Here is a 23,903-nt window from a genome sequence, read left to right as displayed (position 1 = left end):
ACCTCAGTCTTTTCTTCTTTGTTTTTTCTTTTTTGAGACAGGGTCTTGCTCTGTCACCTAGGCTAGAGTGCAGTGGTGCATCACAGCTCACTGCAGCCTCAACCTCCTGGGCTCAAGTGATCCTCCCACCTCAGGCACCTGAGCAGCTGGGACTACAGGCATGTACCACCATGCCTGTAAATTTTTTTTTTTTTGGAGATGGAGTCTCTGTCGCCCAGGCTAGAGTACAGTGGCATGATCTTGGCTCACTGCAAGCTCTGCCTCCCAGGTTCATGCCATTCTCCTGCCTCAGCCTCCCGAGCAGCTGGGACTACAGGCGCCCACCACCATGCCTGGCTAATTTTTTGTATTTTTTAGTGGAGATGGGGTTTCACTGTGTTGACCAGACTGGTCTCAAACTCCTGACCTTGTGATCTGCCTGCCTTGCCTTCCCAAAGTGCTGGGATTACAGGCATGAGCCACCATGCCGGGCCACCTGTAAATTTTTTGTAGAGACAGGGTCTTGCTATGTTGCTCAGGCTGATCTCAAGCTCCTGGGCTCAAGTAGTCCTCCTGCCTTGGCCTCCCAATGTGTTGAGATTACAGGCATTGAGCCACCACACCTGGCCCCTTTCTTCTTTTCTAATTAAGTATTTTTGTTTTTTTTTTTGTTTTTTGAGACGGAGTCTCGCTCTGTCGCCCAGGCTGGAGTGCAGTGGCCGGATCTCAGCTCACTGCAAGCTCTGCCTCCTGGGTTTGCGCCATTCTCCTGCCTCAGCCTCCTGAGTAGCTGGGACTACAGGCGCCCGCCACCTCGCCCGGCTATTTTTTTGTATTTTTTAGTAGAGACGGGGTTTCACTGTGTTAGCCAGGATGGTCTTGATCTCCTGACCTCGTGATCCGCCCGTCTCGGCCTCCCAAAGTGCTGGGATTACAGGCTTGAGCCACCGCGCCCAGCCTCTAATTAAGTATTTGATGCTATGAATTTTCCTCTAACTGCTGTTTTAGCTGCACCTCACAGTTTGATATTTTGCATTTTCATTTTTGTTAAGTTCACAGTGTCTTCTAATTCCTCAAGACTTCCTCTTTGATCCATGAGTTATTTGACAGTATGTTGTTTCGTTTCCAAGTATTTGGAGATTTCCTTGTTATCTGTTACTGATTTCTAGTTCATGTTCATTATGGTCAGAAAACATACTTTATATAACTTCACTTTTTAAAATTTGTTGAAGTTGGTCTTATGACCCAGGACATAGCCTATCTTGGTAATTCCATGTGCACTTGAAAAACCTGTATTCTGCTATGTTGGGGGGTGTTCTATAAGTGTCAATTATGTTGGTTGGTGGCATTGTTCAGTTCTATATACTTCTTCATACTTGCTAATTTTCTGTTGATTATTGGGAACAGAGTTTTGATGTTTTCAACTATACTTGTGGATCTGTCCATACCTCCTTTGAGATCTATCAGTTTTTGCTTCATGATTTTTTTTTCTTTTTGAGTCAGAGTCTTGCTCTGTCGCCCAGGTTGGAGTGCAGAGGCACTATCTTGGCTCACTGCAACCTCCACCTCCCGGGTTCAACTGATTCTCCTGTCTCAGCCTCCCGAGTAGCTGGGACTACAGGCATACATCACCATACCTGGCTAATTTTTGTATTTTTAGTGGAGACGGGGTTTCACCATATTAGTCAGGCTGGTCTTGAACTCCTGACTTCATGATCCGCCCACCTCAGTCTCCCAAAGTGCTGGGATTACAGGCGTGAGCCACCACACCCAGCTGTTGTTTTCTTTTTTCTCTTTTTTGAGACAGAGTCTCGTTCTGTTGCCCAGGCTGGGGTGCAATGGCACAGTCTCAGCTCATTGCAACTTCCACCTCCCAGGTTCAAGCAATTCTCCTGCCTCAGCCTCCTGAGTAACTGGGATTACAGTCACATGCCACCACACCTGGCTAATTTTTTATACTTTTGGTAGAGACAGGGTTTCACCATGTTGGCCAGGCTGGTCTCACACTCCTGACTTCAAGTGATCTGCCCGGCCTCCCAAAATGCTGGGATTACAGGCGTGAGCCACAGTGGCTAGCCTGCCTCGTGTATTTTATTTTATTTTATTTTATTTTTATTTTTATTTTTTGAGACGGAGTCTCGCTCTGTCGCCCAGGCTGGAGTGCAGTGGCCGGATCTCAGCTCACTGCAAGCTCCGCCTCCCGGGTTCACGCCATTCTCCTGCCTCAGCCTCCCGAGTAGCTGGGACTACAGGCGCCCGCCACCTTGCCCGGCTAGTTTTTTGTATTTTTTAGTAGAGACGGGGTTTCACCGTGTTAGCCAGGATAGTCTCGATCTCCTGACCTCGTGATCCACCCGTCTCGGCCTCCCAAAGTGCTGGGATTACAGGCTTGAGCCACCGCGCCCGGCCTGCTTCGTGTATTTTAAAGCTCTGTAGTGAAATGCATGGACATTTGGAATTATTGTGTCTACTTGGAAAACCAAATATCTTATTATTATGTAATGTCTTTTTTTTTTTTTTCTTTTGAGATGGAGTCTTACTCTGTCACCCAGCCTGGAGTGCAGTAGTATGATCTTGGCTCACTGCAACCTCTGCCTCCCAGGTTCAAGTGATTCTCCTGCCTCAGCCTCCTAAGTAGCTGGGATTACACACCCAGCTAATTTTTTTGTATTTTTAGTATTGATGGGGTTTCACCATGTTGGCCAGGCTGGTCTCGAACTCCTGACTTCGTGATCTGCCCACCTCAGCCTCCCAAAGTGCTGGGATTACAGGCTTAAGCCACCATGCCCAGTCAATATCTCTCTTTTCTCTGGTAATTTTCTTTGCTCTGATGTTTAGTTTACTGTTACCACAGCCATTTTCAACTCTCTTTTGGTTAATGTTCATGGTATATCTTTTTCCATCTTTTTACTTTTAACTGACCTATGTCATACTTAAAAATGTTTTTTCGTGTGTGTGTGTGTGTGTGTGTGTGTGTGTGTTTTAAGACACTGTATTTCTGGGTCTTTTAAAAAAATTATTTTGGCCGGGCACGGTGGCTCATGCCTGTAATCCCAGCATTTTGGGAGGCCGAGGCAAGCAGATCACAAGGTCAGGAGATAGAGACCATCCTGGCTAACACGGTGAAACCCTGTCTCTACTAAAAATACAAAAAAATTAGGAAGGCGTGGTGGTGGGTGCCTGTAGTGCCAGCTACTTGGGAGGCTGAGGCAGGAGAATGGCACGAATCCAGGAGGCGGAGGTTGCAGTGAGCTGAGATCGCGCCACTGCACTCCAGACAGAGCAAGACTCCATCTCAAGAAAAAAAAAAAAAGAAAAAAATTATTTTGATGTTTATTTAGAGATGGGGTCTCTATTCACTGTGTTGCACAGGCTGGTGTCAAAATCCTGGGCTCAAGTGATCCTCATGTCTCAGCCTCCCAAAGTGCTAGAATTAAGGAGTTTTTTTTCTTTCTTTTTTTTTTTTTTTTGAGACAGGGTCAGTCTGTCACCCAGGCTGGAGTGCTGTGGCACAATTACAGTTCACTGCAGCTTCAACTTCTCAGGCTCATGCAGTCCTCCCATCTTAGCCTCCCAAGTAGCTGAAACTACAGATGTATGCCACCAGCCTACCCATCTTTTAATTGTATTTAGGCTATTTAAATTTAATATAATTGACCGGGTGTGGTGACTCACGCCTGTAATCCCAGCACTTCGGGAGGCCGAGGCAGGAGGATCACCTGAGGTCAGGAGTTCAAGACTGTCCTAGCCAATAGTGAAACCCTGTCTCTTCTAAAGAGACTCCATCTCAAAAAAAAAAAAAAATTAATTAGTATGTTTGCATTTATTTCTATTATTTATTATTTATTTTCTGTTTGTTCTGTTTGTAATTTATCTGTCTCCATTTTCCATCCTTGTATTGGTTTACTTGAATGTTATTTAGTATTCCATTTTAATTTATGTATAGTTTTTCCCCCCCCAGTAAATATCTGTATCATTTTCTTTTCTTTTTTTCTTTGAGACGGAGTCTCGCTCTGTCGCCCAGGCTGGAGTGCAGTGGCGCGATCTCGGCTCACTGCAAGCTCCGCCTCCCGGGTTCCTGCCATTCTCCTGCCTCAGCCTCCCGAGTAGCTGGGACTACAGGCACCCGCCACCACACCCGGCTAATTTTTTGTATTTTCAGTAGAGACGGGGTTTCACCGTGTTAGCCAGGATGGTCTCCATACGCTGACCTCGTGATCCGCCCACCTTGGCCTCCCAAAGTGCTGGGATTACAGGCGTGAGCCACCGCACCCGGCTTTCTTTTCTTTAGTGGTTGCTCTAGGACAGGTATTGGCAAAGTTTTTCTTTTTTTTTTTTTTTTTGAGAGGGAGTCTCTGCTGCCCAGGCTGGAGTGCAGTGGCGCCATCTCCGCTCACTGCAACCTCTGCTGCCTGGGTTCAAGCAATTCCCTGCCTCAGCCTCCTGAATAGCTGGGATTACAGGCGCCTGCCACCGCGCCTGGCTAATTTTTGTAGTTTTAGTAGAGGTGGAGTTTCACCATTTTGACCAGGCTGTTCTTGACTTCCTGACTTGGTGATCCACCCACCTCGGCCTCCCAGAGTGCTGGGATTACAGACGTGAGCCCCCGCGCTCGGCCGGCAAACTTTTTCTGTAAAGGGCCGGATGTAAGAAATATGATGAGCTTTGTCAGCCATACAATGTGTGTTGCAACACCCAAATCTGATGCTGTAGCGCAAAAGCAACCATACATAATATGTAATGAACGAGGTGTAACTACAGTCCAAAAAGACTGTATTTACAAAAACAGGCAGTGGGCTGGATTTGGCCTGTGGAATATGGTTTACTAACCCTTATTATGGGGATTACAAAATACATACTTTTCACAATCAAGAGTTTTTTCTATCACTTCAAGTTAAATGTAGAAATTTCACCACAACATAGGTCCCTTTACTGTCTCATCTCGTAGTTGTCATATGTATTACTATAAATGACAAATACCACATACTACCAATACTGAAACTCCGCATACTAAATGCTAAAAATGCTTAGTTCTAGGTGAATTTATCTGTTGATTTTTAATTTTTGAGGCAGGGTTTCACTCCTGTCACCCAGACTAGAGTGCAATGGCACAATCTTGGCTCACTGCAACCTCCACCTCTCAGGCTCAAGCAATTCTCCTGCCTTAGCCTCCCAAGTAGCTGGGACTACAGGCACATGCCACCGTGCCCCACTAATTTTTTTTGTATTTTTTGTAGCGGTGAAGTTTCGCCATGTTGCCTAGGCTAGTCTAGAACTCCCAGGCTGAAGCGATCTGCCCATCTCAGCCTCCCAAAGTGCTGAGATTATAGCCGTGAGCCACCACACCCAGCCTTCTAGGTGAATTTATTTATTTATTTTTTGAGACAGAATTTCGCTCTTCTTGCCCAGGCTGGAGTGCAGTGGCGCGATTTCGGCTCACTGCAACCTCCGTCTCCCAGGTTCAAGCAATTCTCTTGCCTCAGCCTCCCAAGCAGCTGGGATTACAGGCATGCACCACCATGCCCGGTTAATTTTTGTGTTTTTAGTAGCGACGGGGTCTCACCATGTTGGCCAGGCTGGTCTACAACTCCTGACTTCGGGTGTTGCGCTCGCCTTAGCCTCCCAAAGTGCTGGGATTACAGGCGTGAGCCACCGCGCATGGCTCTAGGTGAATTTATGATTGTTTTAAAATTATATTTAGAGAATTCCCTCTTGAGGAGACAAACATCAAGAAAATTTATAATTTTCTTTCAACTGTCATAAACATTTTAAAGAACTTAAGAGGAGAAAAATAATCTATTATATTTACCATTGCTGTTGCTCTTCATCCTTAATATTCCGTGTTTCCTCTGGTGTCATTTCTCTTCTGCCTGAAGAACCTCCTTTAGGATTTATTTTACAGCGGGTTTGCCAGTGACAAATTCTTATTTTCCTTCACTTGAGAATATCTTTATTTCACATTCATTCCTGAGTAATATTTTCACTGGATATAGAATTTTGAGTTATTTCCCTTCGGCCCCTTAAAAGTATCATTCTAGTTCCACCTGACTTTCATAGTTTCTGATGAGAAATGTGCAGTCATTTCAGTCATTTTTATCCTGCGTGAAAAGCACTGTTTTTCCAAATGCTTGTAGGACTTTTTTCTTTGTCTTTAACCTTTAGTAATTTTATTCTGATGTGTCTGGACATAGATTTTTTTTTTTTTTTTTTTTTTTTGAGACGGAGTCTTGCCTATCACTCAGGCTGGAGTGCAAGTGATTCTCCTGCCTCAGCCTTCCAAGTAGCTGGGACTACAGGCATGTGCCACCACACCGGCTATGGATTTGAGTATATCTTGTTTGCTATTCACCAAACTTTTTGAATCTGTGTTTGTCTTTTCCTAGGTTTGGGAAGTTTAGGTTTTTGTTTTTTTTTGAGACAGAGTCTTGCTGTTGTCACCCAAGCTGGAGTGCAATGGCACAATCTCAGCTCACTGTAACCTCCACCTCCCAGGTTCAAGCGATTCTCCTGCCTCAGCCTCCCAAGTAGGTGAGATTACAGGCGCCTGCCACAATGCCTGGCTAATTTTTGTATTTTTAGTAAAGGTGGGGTTTCACCATGTTGGCCAGGATAGTCTTGAACTCCTGACCTCAGGTGATTCGTCCAGCTCGGCCTCCCAAAGTGCTGGGATTACAGGCGTGAGCCACCACATCCGGCCTAGTTATTGCTATTTTCGGTTTGGTTCTTTATATCTTCCATTTCTTTGCTAAGACTTTCTTTAGGCCAGGCAAGGTGGCTCACATGCCAGCACTTTGGGAGGCCGAGGCGGGCGGATCATGAGGTCAGGAGCCTGTAGTCCCAGCTACTCAGGAGGCTGAGGCAGGAGAATGGTGTGGACCCGGGAGCTTGCAGTGAGCCGAGATCACACCACGGCACTCCACTCCAGCCTGGGCGACAGAGCGAGACTCTGTCTCAAAAAAAAAAAAAAAAAAACTTTCTTTACATTTGCTTCAAAAGCATTCTCCCTTTCTTCTTCCTGCATGGTTAGACTGCTTGCAGCATTTGCTTTAAATTCCAACACTTCCACCTCCTTGGGGTTGGCTGTCTTTTCCCTGGAGAGTTATTTGTATGCTGAGTCATCTTAGATTATACTCTGGATATTTTGAATACTATGTTTTGAGGCTCTGGGTCTTGTTAAAATCTTAAGGAGTATGTTGAACATGTTGAATGCTAATTTGTTTTAGCAGGTAATCAGGTTCAGGCAGCAAGTTTTGACCTGCCTTTTTAGCATTGTGGTTTCAATGTCAGTTTTATTTTAAAAATGTTCGCATTGGCCGGGTGCGGTGGCTCAAGCCTGTAATCCTAGCACTTTGGGAGGCCGAGACGGGCGGATCATGAGGTCAGGAGATCGAGACCATCATGGCTGACACGGTGAAACCCCGTCTCTACTAAAAAATACAAAAAACTAGCCGGGCGAGGTGGCGGGCGCTTGTAGTCCCAGCTACTCGGGAGGCTGAGGCAGGAGAATGGCGTGAACCCGGGAGGCGGAGCTTGCAGTGAGCTGAGATCTGGCCACTGCACTCCAGCCTGGGCCACAGAGCGAGACTCCGTCTCAAAAAAAAAAAAAAAGTGTTCGCAGTGCTATTTGGATCAGTCCGGCTCAGATGCCACCCAGTGGCCAGTCAGACCTGGACAGTGATCCATTCTGTAACTCAGTTCACAAAGCCTTAGCTAGGCTGTTTAGGGGCAGATCTATGCTTGCACAGCTCAGTTTAGCCCAGGAGTTCATAAACTTTTATGGGACTGTTCTCTTGATTTTCCTCCTGTGGTCTCTCCGACATTTTCTGGGCCCCTGGGGCTTCCCTCCCCATTCCCATATGATCCTGCCACTGTACTCCAGCTCCAGTGACAGAGCAAGACATGGTCTCAAAAGCAAAATAAAACAAAAAACAAGATATATTTGCCATTGACTGATAAATGAACATTAAGTATAGCATTGTCTATCTTGCCCCATCCCCCAAATTATGCATTTCCTATTGAAGGACAGGCAGTGGGTCACAGAATGAAGCTTTCTGCCTGCAGGCCTTTATCCCACTATTCTTCCCAGCCAAGATGCTCACCCTCTCTTTTATCAGGCTAATTGCTACTTGGGCTTCTAGTTTCAGTTTAAAGGTCATGTCCTTGGAGGCTTTTCTGACCCCAAGCAAGATCTAGATCTGAGTTAAATGCTTTCGTGTCACCCAATACTTTTTTTTTTTTGAGATGGAGTCTCGCTCTGTCGCCCAGACTGGAGTGCAGTGGTGGGATCTCCACTCACTGCAAGCTCCGCCTCCCAGGTTCAAGCCATTCTCCTGCCTCAGCCTCCCGTATAGCTGGGACTACAGGCGCCCACCACCGCGCCTGGCTAATTTTTGTATTTTTTTAGTAGAGACGGGGTTTCACCGTGTTAGCCAGGATGGTCTCGATCTCCCGACCTTGTGATCCGCCTGTCTCGGCCTCCCAAAGTGCTGGGATTACAGGCGTGAGCCACCACGCCCGGCCACACCCAATACTTCTTAAGGTACTTATCACACTTGTAATATATAACCATGTACTTAAGAACCTCGAAGGAAAGGACAAGTTTCTCTTGCTCTCTTGCCCTGTACTCAGAAGTTTCACTTTTGCCCTTCCCTCTCAGACGGTGACCCTGGGCCCCCTTACATGTCTTCCAAGGCCCTGCAGCAGCCTTTTCAGAGCCCTTGCAGAGCTGAGACAATGAGGGTGACGACGGCACATTTCCAGTTCACACCCTGGAGATGCTAATTCAATAGCAAAGGGTGGGAGTGGGGTCCAGGAATGCACCTTTTCAGAAGCTCCCCTGATGATTTTGATGCTAGTGGCCCAGAAAAACTGTCTGTGGTAGGGAGCTTCTAACATGGTTTCCAATGATTCCTGCCTTCTGACTTCACACCCTGTGTAGTCTTCACCCCTTGAATATAGACTGGACCCGGTAACTGGTAAAAGTGACGTGATGTCACTTCCATGATTAAGTAACAAAAGACTGTGACTTCATCTTGCTGGTGTTGTCTTTCTGGCTCTTGCTGTGATGGAGGCTACCTGGGTGGCCTCTGGCCAACAGTCAGTCAGGAAATGAGGTCCTCAGTCCAACCAGCTGTGAAATAATGAATTCTGCTGACAACCACTGAGTGAGCCGGGAAGCAAATCCTTCCCACTTGAACCCTGAGAGGACTATGGCCCTAGCTAACACCTTGACTCCAGTCTTGTGAGAAACCTAAGTAGAAAGCTAAGTCAGCCGTGCCCAGATTCCCTACCCATAGAAACTGAGATCATATTTACATGTTGTTTTAAGGCATGGTTTTAGGGTAATTTATTACATAGTAATAGATAACTAACTGATGTGACCAGCCCTAAAATCATCCAAGATTGCTAGCCAGTAAGGATCAGCATATGTGTGAGCGTGCAAGTGGAAGACAAGATTCTTGGTTAGGAAGATTCTCCTGGTGCCCTGGGCCTGGTTACACATGGAATCCCTAAATCTTAAACCACATTTCTGGGTCAAAAACTGATCCTCACCACCTCTCAAATAATTTACTGTCCTTTCCCCAGGCCTTCACAGCCAAGACACTTCTTTCTGTAAATCAAGGGCAAATGGCATTTGTCTTTGTCCCATAACCTTGGGATGTGAATGCTTTCCCCTCCCTCTTTGGGTGAAGTCAGGCAGTCCCAGCCTAGCCCACATTGGACTTCAGAGCCATTCTTAAAGGATAGAGTAAGGGAGGCCTGGGAAGTTATGGCACCATTAGCTGGGACCAGCTTACAGGTAAAGGCGACACTAAGTTCCAAAGGAAAATTAGAGCATGGGCAGGGGTGGCAGGACAGGCTCAAAGCACCAAGGGTTAGCAACTTTTACACACTAGAGGGTGTGGGAAGAAGGGGTTATTTCAGAGGCAGAGACTGAGAATCAACTCTTGCTTGTCTAGGGAAAAGCTGAGAAGCCAAGAGTTTCAACTCCTGAAATGGGGCACCTTAGACTGGTCTCATTAAGTCACTGCCCCGCTCAAGACAAGCTTACCTAGCCAATTTGTAATAAAAAACCTAGCATCTGGCTGGGCGTGGTGGCTCACGCCTGTAATCCCAGCACTTTAGGAGGCTGAAGCAGGCAGATCACCTAAGGTCGGGAGTTTGAAACCAGCCTGACCAACATGGAGAAACCCTGTCTCTACTAAAAATACAAAAATTAGCCAAGTGTGGTGGGGCATGCCTGTAATCCCAGCTACTTGGGAGGCTGAGGCAGGAGAATCACTTGAACCCAGGAGATGGAGGTTGCAGTGAGCCAAGATCGTGCCATTGCACTCCAGCCTGGGCAACAAGAGTGAAACTCTGTCTTGAAAACACACACACACACACACACAAAAGAAACGCAGAATTTCACTCCCACTTTTTTTTTTTTGAGACGGAGTCTTGCTCTGTCAGCAGGCTGCAGTGCAGTGGCACCATCTTGGCTCACTGCAACCTCCGCCTCCTGGGTTCAAGCAATTCTCCTGCCTCAGCCTTCCGAGTAGCTGGGATTACAGGTAAGCGCCACCATGCCCGGCTAATTTTTGTATTTTTAGTACAGATGGGTTTCATCATGTTGGCCAGGAAGGTCTTGATCTCTTCACCTCGTGATCTGCCCGCCTCGGCCTCCCAAAGTGCTGGGATTACAGGCATGAGCCACTGTGCCCAGCCCCCACTCCCACTTTCTAATTCCATGACTGATAGCTTTAGGACCAATGAAGGGTGGTCTGTCCTAAATCTCCACCTAAAGAACATCACAAGCTCTGGGGAGCAGTTGTCAACCCCAGGACCCTCAGAAGGCAACCACTTCACATGCAAACGAAGGCTCAGCTGTCCCTCACACCACAGTTCTCCAAATCTAAGGAGTCCATGGCAGCACTCTAGCTAGGCCAAGGATTCCGATCCTTCTAGCACACTTCCTAGAGAGCTCTAGTGGACAGAGGGCAGGAGTCCAATGGCTTCTTCTTGCCACAGATCTGACAGTTCTGTGTGGTTCCAATGTGAAAATTCAAGTTCATTATCAACCCTTTCCCTTATAATTCTATGAGGTGGGAGGACACAGACTGAACTTAAGTTCCTTGAGAGCAGAAACAGTGGCCACCATTTGCATGTCCAGAGCCTTTTTTTTTTTTTCCTTTTGAGACGGAGTCTCACTCTGTCACCCAGGCTGGAGTGCAGTGGTGCCATCTCGGCTCACTGCAAGCTCCACCTCCTGGGTTCACGCCATTCTCCTGCCTCAGCCTCCCCAGTACTTGGGACTACAAATGCTCACCACCGCACCTGGCTAATTTTTTTGTATTTTTAGTAGAGACAGGGTTTCACCATGTTAGCCAGAATGGTCTCAATCTTCTGACCTCATGATCCACCTGCCTTGGCCTCCCAAAGTGCCAGGATTACAGGCATGAGCCACCACACCCATCCCTTTTTTTTTTTTTTTTTTTTTTTTTTTTTTGAGACGGAGTCTAGCTCTGTTGCCCAGGCTGGAGTGCAATGGCCGGATCTCAGCTCACTGCAAGCCCCGCCTCCCGGGTTCACGCCATTCTCCTGCCTCAGCCTCCCGAGTAGCTGGGAGTACAGGCGCCCGCCACCTCGCCCGGCTAATTTTTTTTGTATTTTAGTAGAGACGGGGTTTCACTGTGTTAGCCAGGATGGTCTCGATCTCCTGAACTCGTGATCCGCCCGTCTCGGCCTCCCAAAGTGCTGGGATTACAGGCTTGAGCCACTGCGCCCGGCCACCCATCCCTTTCTTTTCTTTTTTTTTTTTTTTTGAGATAGAGTCTCATTCTGTCATTCAGGCTGGCATGCATGATCTTGGCTCACTGCAACTGCAACCTTCACCTCCCAGGTTCAAGCGATTCTCCTGCCTCAGCCTCCTTAGGGGATTATGGGCATGCACCACCACACCCAGCTAATTTTTTTGTATTTTTAGGAGACGGGGTTTCACCATGTTGGCCAGGCTGGTCTCACACTCCTGACGTCAAGTGACATGCCCACCTTGGCCTCCCAACATATTGGGATTACAGGTGTGAGCCACTGCGCCCAGCCATATCCATTACTTCTGAATGGATGCTGAGCAACCTGTCCAAAGGCATACAGCTTGAGATCTAGGCCTCAGCCAGAGACTCAGCAAATAGTATCTGGGTCTCTTCATTTTCCAGTACTGTTTCTTTTAGAGTGAACTGGGAATGAGTCTTCTTCCCATCCACAAATATCAAACACAGAAGATACCTGGTTCAGGGTAGTTTGTAGATAGATTTCTCATAGATTTATTTCTGTGTCATGTTATATATAGATATATGCATATATACCTTTTTTTTAATACAATCTATATACCCTTCCCTTCCCCACCAAACTCACAAAAGGAGATTAAACCCTTCCAGGATTGCCATCAAGCTTCCCAAAATGGCCAGGGCCAAGAAAGACCCATCTCTCAACATGTTACGAAACGGCTGCCATTCTTAGGCTCTGGGGTTGAAGCAGCAGCAATCCCAGGACCCAAGGGCCAGAGAGAGGAAAAGAAACGACTGTAGTGTGACAGGATTCTAGGATGAACATGTCCAGTGACTCCTGGAATGGCAGACTGGCTCCCAGAATTCTCAGGGTGTGAGTAAAGGTGGGGGCCCTACGGCTCTTCAGAGGCTGCTCAATAGGTGGAGGGTAAGGTATAGGAATTGGGGATCAGGCATGCAGGGATGAGGTGGTAGAAAAGACGCCTGTGGGTTATGCTTAAAACACAGCAACCCCTATCAGGGCTACCCACCTACTCAGTGACATTTAATGAACAGGGACAGATGCTGAGCTCTTAAGGAAACAGGGGAGACAGGATGGCAGCGGGGAGTAATGGAACACACAAAGTCACAAAAAACAAAAAGTACCAACAAAAACATAACCTGCATTTGCCTCCTCCCTAGAGAAGGTGTGATCTATGTTTGGGGTTAGGGGAAGTGAAGGGTCATGAACCTAGGATTATCAGCTGGCCAGGGGCACAGGAAGGCTCTCTGAGGACTCCTAAGAGGCAGGCAGGCAGCTGGGACCCCACATCCCCAGGGAGGAAACGACAGTCCTTTCAATTCGACTTGGACCAAATCTTGGCACTCCCTCGGAGCCTGGCAAGGAGAAGAGAGAGAAAGAGAAAGAAAGAGAATGCAGGGAATCCCCTAACCTCTGGAGGTTCCCCCCACTCCCTACTCCCATGCAAGTAACTGAAGGAAATGAGGACAGAGAGGTCCCTGGGGTAAAAGCAGGGCACCCTGGAAGTGAGCAGTTCCTGCTACCCTGGCTCACCCCTTGCCCTTTGAGGCTTTCTTGCTGGGCTGACGCTGGTTGGTGCCAGGAGCTGGTTCCCTCAGCTCAGTCAGGTGTTGCTCAGGGTCCTGAGATGTGGCCGCGGCTGCTGCTGCCGTTGTAACTTTAATGGTTTTTTTAAGGTTGGCAACCTACCAGGATGAAAGGAATGGGGATAGCAAGGAAGGTTCCAGAACCTTCCAGCCCCTGCTCATCTGGTTGTCTGCTACAGCCACTGTCCAAATCCTCTCTGCAAAGGACAGGTGGCCCAGGCTGGGGGAGCTTGGGTCTGCCCGCTCCCCTGACTGCTCACCTCACTCTCAATCTGCTGCTTTAGGCCCAGTTGCTGCTCCTTGTGCTGGTTGGCACGGCTCACCTGCTCCTCAATGCCTGACAGCACAACCTCACAGCCCACACACCTGCGGGAGTCAGGGCAGAGAAGTGTCAGCAGACAAGGACTGCGATCACAGACTCGCAGAAAATGGACTCAAAAAGAACCCTAGAGGCAGGGCGCAGTGGCTCCCCGCCATAATCCCAGCATTTTGGGAGGCCAAGATAGGCAGACTGCTTAAGCTCAGGAGTTCAAGACCGGCCTGAGTGATACGGTAAAAACCCGTCTCCACAAAAAATACAAAAATTAGCCGGATGTGGTGGCACGAGCCTGTAGTCCCATGCTACTCGAGGGACTGAGGTGGAGGGTGGCTTGAGCCCTGGAGGTTGGAGGCTGCAGTGAGTCAAGCTGGTGCCACTGCACTCCAACCTGAGCAACAGAGCCAGAACACAGCTTCAGGCATTTTGAGTCTGAGTTGGGAACCCTCACCAGGGCACCTAGAAACTACCTGTGATAACACTCCTAGCAGTGGGATGGACACTCAGTGTGGTCAGAGAGCGATAAGGAAGTACCTGGAGTAATGTGCAAGATGGGAGTAGGAACTAAAAACAAAATAGGGCAGGAGATGCTAAAGAGCAAAAGAGGTGACTTAATGAATACAGAAACCCTGAAGTTAGATGGGGACACAAAGAAAATAAAAAAGAGGAAAAGGTCCATGGCCTGTGGACAATGGTAGTTATAGACCAATCAACAGAATCCAGCCTAAGATAGGCGACCAACCTTACTGGTTAGGATCCCCTCAGTTGTACCACTCCCTTTCCCTCCCCCAATTGCTGTATCAAGGACGCTGACTTCTGCCGCCTCCCAAGGTCTCCCCACTCCTGCATTCCCCAGAAGCCTTTGGAGGGATAAATTCATTTCCCTTCATCCTCCTGGGTTCCACCTCTACAGACCAGCCCAGCTCTTGCCCTCTCTCACCCTGAAGCGCCTTTCTCCTTCTCAGGGTGACAAGGAAGGGGACAGTGCCAGGATACGGTTCTCACCATTCCTGCAGGGTTCGGGCAATGGCATTGAGGTCCTGGCGCTGGATGTCCCGCCCGATGCTGTAGTCAACCTCGAGCCGCTGGTTGCGCTGGTCCAGGGAGCCACGAAGCACGTCAGCATACACAGCCTCAATCACAAGGTCTTCCAGCTGCCGCACATTACGCAGGGCAAGAGATTCCAGCAACACTGCATATGGGATACACTGGGGCCGCGCAGATCAGGTCAGGATTTGTGAGGTTCCGCACAGAAAAGGGCTTCCAAAAATCTTCCCTCCTTTTCCCCCTGCCCCAGCCCACCTGCCCTCCACTCCCATTCCTAAATCACTTCCTCTAAGAGGCTGGTTCTAAAGCAAAATAAACAAAAGTATTCCCACTTCAAAAACAGCATCATTAGAAGCACAATCTTAAATAAAATACAAAATGCTCCCCTAACACCCTCACCCCTGCCACACCACAGAGGGAGAAAATGACATCTGCCTGGGTGTCACTCCTTTGGCCACAGTTCAGGGTATCACCCGGTCCTCAGTCAAGATCAGCTTGACATAGGGGAGAAAGCGGAAGTGGGAGAGGTCTGGAGTTACTGTTTATCATTTATACTCTGCCTGCTTGCAACAGGCATTCCTTTGGAGGTGTCTCTCAATAGAGAGCCTGGTTTAAATTAAATCCCGAGGACAACTGAGAGTCAAGTAACTATTGCGAGCTGCAGATTGGGCAGGCTGGGGAGGTGGGTGGTGATATTAGACAAAAAACAGCCATTAATAATGGGAATATACAGATACTTCTGGGATATATATTTCTCATCCTAACAAAGAGAAGCCCAGCACTTCATCAAGAGAGAGTCTGGTTTCCTGCAGTAGGGAAGAAGGTATTGTTGAACAACACCTGAACAACATCCTAGTTGCTATTTTGACCAAATACACAAAAGATGTTTATTTAGAACTTAGGTTGATTAAAAAATAAAAACAACACAGAAAACTAAGAATACTATCAGCCTAAACGGTTGCTAATGGAGTTTATATACAGACCTTGGACAAGGGGAGGGCAGGAAGCAGCCATGGTCCAGACAAAGGCTGTCCTAGTGTGGACTCCCAGGGACATACAAAAGGATGCTCAAGACCGTAGGACTGGGGGACTGCCACTCACCTTTACTTTAGCAGCCAGGGTGACAACTGAGAGGTGTCGAAGCTTATTCTTCTGAGCCTCTGTTAGTGGAGGAAGATTCCGGGCTTCAGCTAGGGAAAAATGACAAAGTGTAAGGAATCCTGATATCAGTTTTCTGGGAAGCCCTAGCCTCCTTCCCTCCCCTCCCATGTTCAATGCCAATTCAGGTCTTGACACTGACCCTACGTGCCCAGGGGATCTAAGTGGGATATCCTGAGAATTTCTTCTGAGTCCCTCCAGAAATTGCCCTTCTCCCATCTCCATTACTCCAGAGCACCACACCCTCTGGTTACCTAAGTAGTCAGCGTATGTCCCATAAGCAAACACTGTGAGCAGCCGGAAGGTGGAGGCAAAGTCACTCTCAGCCAGCTGCAAGAATGAAGACAAAGGAGGTGACCCAAGTCTTCCTCTCCACCCTCCCAGCCTTACCCTGTGTGGAACTCCACTTTTTGTTCCATCTTTCCCAGCCAATGTTAACTCTCCTGGCTCATCAAAAGCAGTTCTCTGCCTCTCTGATCACGCTTCCCACAGGAAGGGCGCATTTCCACCTTCAGGCCTTTGCTTACACTATTCTCCCAATCCACAATGCCCTCTTTCTCCATACACCATCCAATTCCTACCCTAAATTCAGAGTTGAAGACATTCAGTTTTCAGAGTCGAACAGACACACGCACCAGACACCGCAAATTGTGTTGTCTGGCCCTCAGAGTGTTTGATATTTCTAAATTGGAATATGTCTGGGCAGTGTGCAGTACTCCGCAATTCAACAGATTCCTGCCTCGGCCTCACTCATCTCTGACAGCTGCACAGCCTAGAAAGACATCTAAATTTGTGGTCTCTGCTTCAGACCCACCTGACCAGGACACTGTCTTGCATCACCCAGTCCAGTCCACCCAGATTTCCTCTCCTATCATGGATCACTCATTCTGGCATTTTTTTTTTTTTTTTTCGCGACGGAGTCTCCCTCCGTCACCCAGTTTGGAATGCAGTGGTGTGATCTTGGTTCACTGAAACCTCCGCCTCCTGAGTTCAAGTGATTCTCCTGCCTCACCCTCCCAAGCAGGTGGGATTACAGGCATGCACCATCACACTGGGCTAATATATGTATTTTTAGTAGACACAGGGTTTCGCCATGTTGGCCAGGCTGGTCTCGAACTCCTGACCTCAGGTGATCCACCACCTGCCTCAGCCTCCCAAAGTGCTGGGGTTACAGGCATGAGCCACTGTGCTCAGCTTCATTCTGGCACTTAATCAATCCTTGCAGAAGGTTGCTACCTAAGAATATCTTTCAACAAGATTATAGACCCAGTCTCTGGTATCCCACAGAGCTATGCAGTAATTGCCTCAGAAGAAATACTCGCTAAATAAATAAATAATTTAGATTTATATCCATTCATCTTATCTCTTCTGATACTTTTCTTGTATTCCCAGACCATAAAAAGGGCAGTAAACAGCCACTCAATAAGTGCTTCTTTTTCTTTTTCTGAGACGGTGTCTCGCACTGTCACCCAGGCTGGAGTGCAGTGGTGCGATCTCGGCTCACTGCAACCTCTGCCACCCTTTTTTTTTTAAATTATACTTTAACTTCTGGGATACATGAGCTTTTTTGTTTGTTTGTTTGTTTGTTTTTTTTGAGACAGAGTCTCACTCTGTCGCCCAGGCTGGAGTGCAGTGGCGCAATCTCGGCTCACTGCAACCTCTGCCTCCCGGGTTCAAGTGATTCTCCTGCCTCGGCCTCCCAAGTAGCTGGGATTACAGGCGCCTGCCACCACGCCCAGCTAATTTTTGTATTTTTAGTAGAGACAGGGTTTCACTACCTTGGCCAGACTGGTCTTGAACTCCTGACCTCATGATCCACCCACCTCAGCCTCCCAAAGTGCTGGGAACAGGCATGAGCCACCAAGCCCGGCCCTGTTTTTTGTGGTTTTTTTTTTTTGGGACAGAGTCTTGCTCTGGAGTGCAGTGGCGCCATCTCAACTCACTGCAACCTCCGCCTCCCGGGTTCATGCCATCCTCCTGCCTTAGCCTCCCAAGTAGCTACAACTACAGGCGCCCGCCACCATGCTCAGCTAATTTTTTTTTTTTTTTTTTTTGAGACGTAGTCTAGCTCTGTGGCCCAGGCTGGAGTGCAGTGCCCGGATCTCAGCTCACTGCAAGCTCCGCCTCCCGGGTTTTTTTACGCCATTCTCCTGCCTCAGCCTCCCCAGTAGCTGGGACTACAGGCGCCCGCCACCTCGCCCGGCTAGTTTTTTGTATTTTTAGTAGAGACGGGGTGTCACCGTGTTAGCTAGGATGGTCTCGATCTCCTGAACTCGTGATCTGCCCGTCTTGGCCTCCCAAAGTGCTGGGATTACAGGTTTGAGCCACCGCGCCCGGCCTTTTTTTTTTTTTTTGAGACGGAGTCTCGCTCTGTCGCCCAGGCTGGAGTGCAGTGCGCGGATCTCAGCTCACTGCAAGCTCCGCCTCCCGGGTTTACGCCATTCTCCTGCCTCAGCCTCCCGAGTAGCTGGGACTACAGGCGCCGGCCACCTCGCCCGGCTAGTTTTTTGTATTTTTTAGTAGAGACGGGGTTTCACCGTGTTAGCCAGGATGGTCTCGATCTCCTGACCTCGTGACCCGCCCCTCTCGGCCTCCCAAAGTGCTGGGATTACAGGCTTGAGCCACTGCGCCCGGCCTCAGCTAATTTTTTGTATTTTTAGTAGAGATGGGGTTTCACCGTGTTAGACCGTCAGGATGGTCTCGATCTCCTGACCTTGTGATCCGCCTGCCTCAGCCTCCCAAAGTGCTGGGATTACAGGCGTGAGCCACTGCACCCAGCCCTGTTTGTATTTTTAATAGAGACAGGGTTCTGCCATATTGGTTTCACCTCCTGACCTCAGGTGATCCACCTGCCTTGGCCTTCCAAAGTGCTGGGATTACAGGCGTGAGCCACTGCACCAGGCCAAGTGCTTCTTTTTCATCACCTTGATGGATACTCTTTAGTTCCACTGCAGATGAAAGCAGGGAAAAGTCAGCCAGTTTTCACCATATCACAGAGTGATCCAAAAGGTTAAACCACAGGCCCCACATAACTTAGCTCAGTTTACCCACATATCACTGTCAGCATGTCAGGACTCAGGCTGCCTCCTCTGTAAATTAACTCTGCCACTTTTGTGTGAATGGTTCTCTCTGCTGTGTTCCTAGTGTTTGCCATGTGTCTTTGGGAAAAAGACACATTCTCCCTTAGCTACCTTGAACAGATTAGCATATGCTGCACATAGGGAAGAACAGGGCATGCTAATTTAACATGTTCACTACCCACTTGTACCAGACTTTACACTTTCCCATAATCTCACTTTATTCCCACAACAGAGGGGGCAGTATTGTCTCCATTTTTAAAAAAGAGAGCTCAGGCCCTAAAACAAAAGTGACCTGATCAAGGTGACATGAGAATTAACAGCTATTACGCTGGTGGAGACGGGCTGGAAATCAGATTTCCTATTCTGAATAACATGCTCTTTTGCTTAAAATGAAAAACAGTGGACTTTACAGATCCTTTATCTCCAAAGGAAAGCTGGTTTGCTTGTTTACTGGTTACTTTTGCAAGTTGGCATTTAATCATCACTGTTTTCTTGTTCAACTGAATGGTATGGGATCACAAATTGAGCCCTGCCCACCCATTCTCAAATTCAAACCTTTGCCCATGCTTCTCTGTGGACTATTCAAGCCAGCAACCCACCTCTCTAACATTGGGCATGTCCAGCAGTTCTCCAAACACGTAGACACCAGGGGCCTCCAGCACCTGATGGATGAGTGTGGCCAGCGCTGCCCCCTTGGCCGACTTGGCTAGGAGCAGAAATTGCTCCTGGTTCTGCCCTGTCACCTTCACTTCCGCACTCATGACTGCACTGAGCTGGGGGCACCTGGGCTCAGGATGTCCAGAGCTGCAAGGAAAGAGAATGTGAAGCTAGAGATCCCCGATGGCTGGTAGGATGGGAAGCACAAGGCTGAAGGACTGGATTGTATAGGTACTAAGTCGGTTCTGCGGTGAGGAATCACACATGGAGCGGTCTAGAATTCTGATCTACAAATCCTAGTCAGCCACTTCACAAGGCTGCCACACCCACCCCCTCCCCTGAGCCTAACCCCAAGCCCCATCATGTGCACCGCCACTGAACCCTAAGACAGGATGCAACGGAGAAAGGGGTGTCGCATGGTATCCACACTAACGACGACGCTCCCTCAGTTCTCCACTCCTGCCCCGCACGCGCCCACAACCACGTGACCTCACCCCAATGAAGCTTACACGTGGCTCCGCCCCCTCCCTTAAAGACACCGCCCAGCGACCGTGGGCTCCCGCCGACTGCTTCGTCGTACCCTGGGTCAGGCTCTGCGGGCCGCTACCTGGAAGCTTCGCCCTCCAGCGCACCGGGCGGGGCCGCCGCTCCGTCACCTCCGGCAGCTGTTCCAAGCCTTTCCTGCCACCTCCCTGAAGAGTCGCTCTGGCCACTAAACTCTATGGCGGGCTTCCGGCCGTACTTCCGCTCTAAGGACGCAAATTTCGGCAGGACATGCCCCGCCCCCGCGTTCCAACCGCTGAAGCTCCAGTGAGGGACGCAAGCATTCTACTCTCCGATTGGTCGCCGGGGGAAGAATGACGGGCGCCTTTTTAAATACTGTATTTCAATAAAACTTTATTAGTGGAAGAGCGCTAGCCACTAAACACAGACGTCTTTGGCGGGTCCCCTGGTCTCGGCCGACTCTGTGTTTGTTCTAAGCCGCTGGAGAGCTGGAGATCAGGACTGCCCTGGGTGCCTGAGGCAAGAGAAAAGCTGTAATGGAATGAGTGAAGAAGCGGGAAAAAAACGGGATGGGGGAGTAAGGGGCAGAGAGGAAGTAAACAATAATCAATAATAGAAGTTTAGCAGCAGAGATCACCTAGGTCGTTCAACCACTCACTTTTTTGAAGAGCAGGAGAAAAGAAGTGAGAAGAGTAAAAGATAATAATTGCTAACATGTATTGAGTGCTTACTATTGGTCAGACATCTTTTAAAATTTTATTCCGTTGAATCCTCACAAATATTCCCAGTGTGACTTCAGGACACCCTCTACCATGATTACTATATATGTATTAATACTTGTAGAATGATGCTTTCAGTACATGGACTCTTAGTTTCTTGGGGCGGAAAAACCCCTATGTTACTCATTTTACAGAAAAGGAAATTGAGACTCATAAAAATCCAAGGATTTATCTGGAGCTTTTCAAACTCAAAACCATCTTTCTACTTCAACATACTTTAATAAAAACAAAAACAACTAACATTTATATAGTGTTTTATATTTCACAGCAGGCTTGCAGAAGGTCAAGTGAGGGTAAAGTTAATGACATCTTGGCCTTTGTGTTAAGCTACGAGCATTACTTAATTCATCTGATACAACAATCTAGTAATTGTTATCTCCACTTTCCAGATGGAAAAACTGAGACTCAGGAAAATTAAGAAACTTATAAGTAATGGAAAGACAAGAAAGTGAAAAAGAGAAAGATAAAGAGAAATAGAACTCGTAGTCTGTTAGGGCTAAAGGAACTGCAGATGCAGTTTATGGTCCACATATTTTGGTTTGTAATAGAAAATAAGCAGAAACACAGAAAGGAAAGGGAAAGGAGGAAGAGGAGAAGAAGAAATGAATGGAAAAGGTGAAACAAAAGTGAGAAGGAATCAAAGGCATAATAAAATATTAAAACTTTGAAGGAACCAAGGAATTAATGAGTCCAAACTTATTTTTTTTTTGCATCCACCCCTCCCCGCCCAAGCTTATCTTTTCTTTTTTATTTTTTTTTTGAGCCAGGATTTCGCTCTTGCCACCCAGGCTGGAGTACAATGGCACAGTCTTGGCCCACTGAACCTCTGCCTCTTGGGCTCAAATGATTCTCCTGCTTTGGCCTCCCGAGTAGCTGGAATTATATGCGTGCGCCACCATCCCCGGTTAATTTTTGTATTTTTAGTAGAGATGGGGTCCAAGCTTATTTTTAAAGAGAGAAGGGAAAAACATGTAAGATGAAAGAATGAGAAAACAACCCATATTTGTTCTATTTTGCACCAAGTGCTTTATTTGTTCATTTTTTACTTTTTTTTTTTTTTTTTTAGAGGCATGGTTTCACTCTGTTGCCCAGGGTGGCATGCAGTGATGTGATCACAGCTCACTGCAGCCTCGATTGTTCAAATTTTTTATTTATTTATTTATTTATTTATTTAGACAGAGTCTCGCTCAATTGCCCAGGCTGGAGTGCAGTGGTGCGATCTCGACTCACTGCAAGCTCCACCTCTCGGGTTCAAGCGATTCTCCTGCCTCAGCCTCCCGAGTAGCTGGGATTACAGGGACGTGCCACCATGCCCAGCTAATTTTTGTATTTTTAGTAGAGATGTGGTTTCACCATATTAGCCGGGATGGTCCTGATCTCCTGATTTCATGATCCACCTGCCTCCGTCTCCCAAAGTGCTGGGATTGCAGGCGCGAGCCACCGCACCTGGCCGATTGTTCAAATTTTTATTCGATTTTTGCAACCCTATGAGGTGCATATTAGTGTGTCTCAATTCACCTGTGAGGAACACAGAGTTAGGAACTTCTTAGGAACACAGAAGTTAAATAGTTTGTTGAAGGTTACCGGTCTGTGATGGAACTGAGATTTAATTCAAGTTTGTCTGATTCTAACACTGTATTGAGAAAGAGAAGAGAGCCAGGTGTGGTGGCTCAGGACTGTAATCCCAGCATTTTGGGAGGCCAAGATGGGCGGATCACTTGAGGCCAGGAGTTCGAGACCAGACTGGCCAACATGGTGAAACCCCATCTCTACTAAAAATACAAAAATTAGCCGGGTGTGGTGGCACATGCCTGTAGTCCCAGCTACTCGGAAGGCTGAAACAGGAGTATCTCTTGAATCCAGGAGGCAGAGGTTTCAGTGAGCCAAGATTGTGCTATTGCACTCCAGCCTGGGCGACAGAGCAAGACTCTGTCTCAAAAATAAATAAATAAAATTTTAAAAAAGAAAGAGAAGTGGGAAAAAAGCAGAAAGGAAAGAGCGAGAGAGAAGAGAGGACAAAGAGAGATAACCTGAGATTTAGTCCTGATTTGGCCTTAAACTAGCTGTGACCTTAAAGCAAATCATGCCGTTTTGTGGTATCTCCTCTTCCATAGCAGCCAAGAGAGATTAGATATAAGGCCAATTTGGGTTCTGATGTCTTTGGTTCTATAGGAGAAAGAGGAATGAGAGGAGGACATGAGAGAACTGAGTAAGGAGATAAAAGAGAGTTTAGAGAAACACAGGAGAGGAAATGGACTAAAGAAGTAGGATTAGAGAGAGAAAAGGAGGAGCAGGAGGAAATGTGAGAAAGATAAGAAAAAGGAGCAGAAATGGGAAAAGAAGAGGGGAAAGTGGGAAGAAAAATAAAGGTGTCCCAAGAAGATGATGGAAACTAAATATAAGCAGAGTTCTAGAGATAACATTAGTTCATTCGTTACTAAGTGGCAGTTATATACAAGGGTGTGTGCCAGCTGCTGTTTTTCATGCTAATTATAGAAAAGATGCACTGAAATAAAGCTGGAAAAGCTGACTGACATCCAAGGAGTCAGACATGTAACAACATATTTATCATTGAGTCAAAAGGTATCTATTATTGCTCTAGCTCCTGGAGAGGTAGACAAAATCCCTGCCCTCTTGCTACTTGTATTCTTGTGGTAGAACTCGGGTCTTAAATAGTTACAAGGTGATAAATATGAAGAAAAACAAAAACAAGGTAAGGGGGATGGGGAATGCAGGAGACATTTGTTATTTAAGGTCCTTAGGAGGGCCTCCCTGATAAGATGATAAGGAGCCAGTTGGATGGATTTGTATGAGAATTTCACAAGCAGAGCAAACTAGCAGTGCAAAGGCCACGTGATGGAGACATACTGGATGTGTTTGAGGAGCACCAAGGGGGCCTGTGTGGCTGGACCTGATTGAGAAAGGGGTGAGGAGGCAAGGTAGAGAGAGAGCAGGGCGTCCAGATCATCTCTTGTGGGCAACTGTAGGGACTTTGGCTCTTGCTTAAAGT

The 23,903-nt window shown here is 47.5% G+C and overlaps 1 protein-coding gene across 3 annotated transcripts; it reads right to left on the bottom strand.

The window, feature by feature from the left end:
• Nucleotides 1-12,257: 12,257 nt before the first annotated feature.
• On the bottom strand, nucleotides 12,258-20,338 carry COPS7A (COP9 signalosome subunit 7A). 3 transcript variants are annotated; one of them, XM_015150812.3, is made up of 8 exons: nucleotides 20,120-20,324; nucleotides 19,553-19,757; nucleotides 16,128-16,203; nucleotides 15,817-15,905; nucleotides 14,674-14,876; nucleotides 13,613-13,718; nucleotides 13,300-13,451; nucleotides 12,258-13,121 (listed from the first exon to the last, which is right to left on the bottom strand). In XM_015150812.3, the coding sequence occupies exons 2-8, from the start codon at nucleotides 19,712-19,714 to the stop codon at nucleotides 13,082-13,084; spliced, it is 828 nt and encodes a 275-aa protein (XP_015006298.1). In that variant the 5' UTR covers nucleotides 19,715-19,757; nucleotides 20,120-20,324; the 3' UTR covers nucleotides 12,258-13,081.
• Between the last annotated feature and the right edge of the window lie 3,565 nt (nucleotides 20,339-23,903).

The sequence above is a fragment of the Macaca mulatta genome, chromosome 11 (assembly GCF_049350105.2).
Source record: "Macaca mulatta isolate MMU2019108-1 chromosome 11, T2T-MMU8v2.0, whole genome shotgun sequence".
NCBI lineage: Eukaryota > Metazoa > Chordata > Mammalia > Primates > Cercopithecidae > Macaca > Macaca mulatta.
The sequence above is the reverse complement of the archived record's forward strand: the minus strand, read 5'-3'. Positions and strand labels throughout refer to the sequence as shown.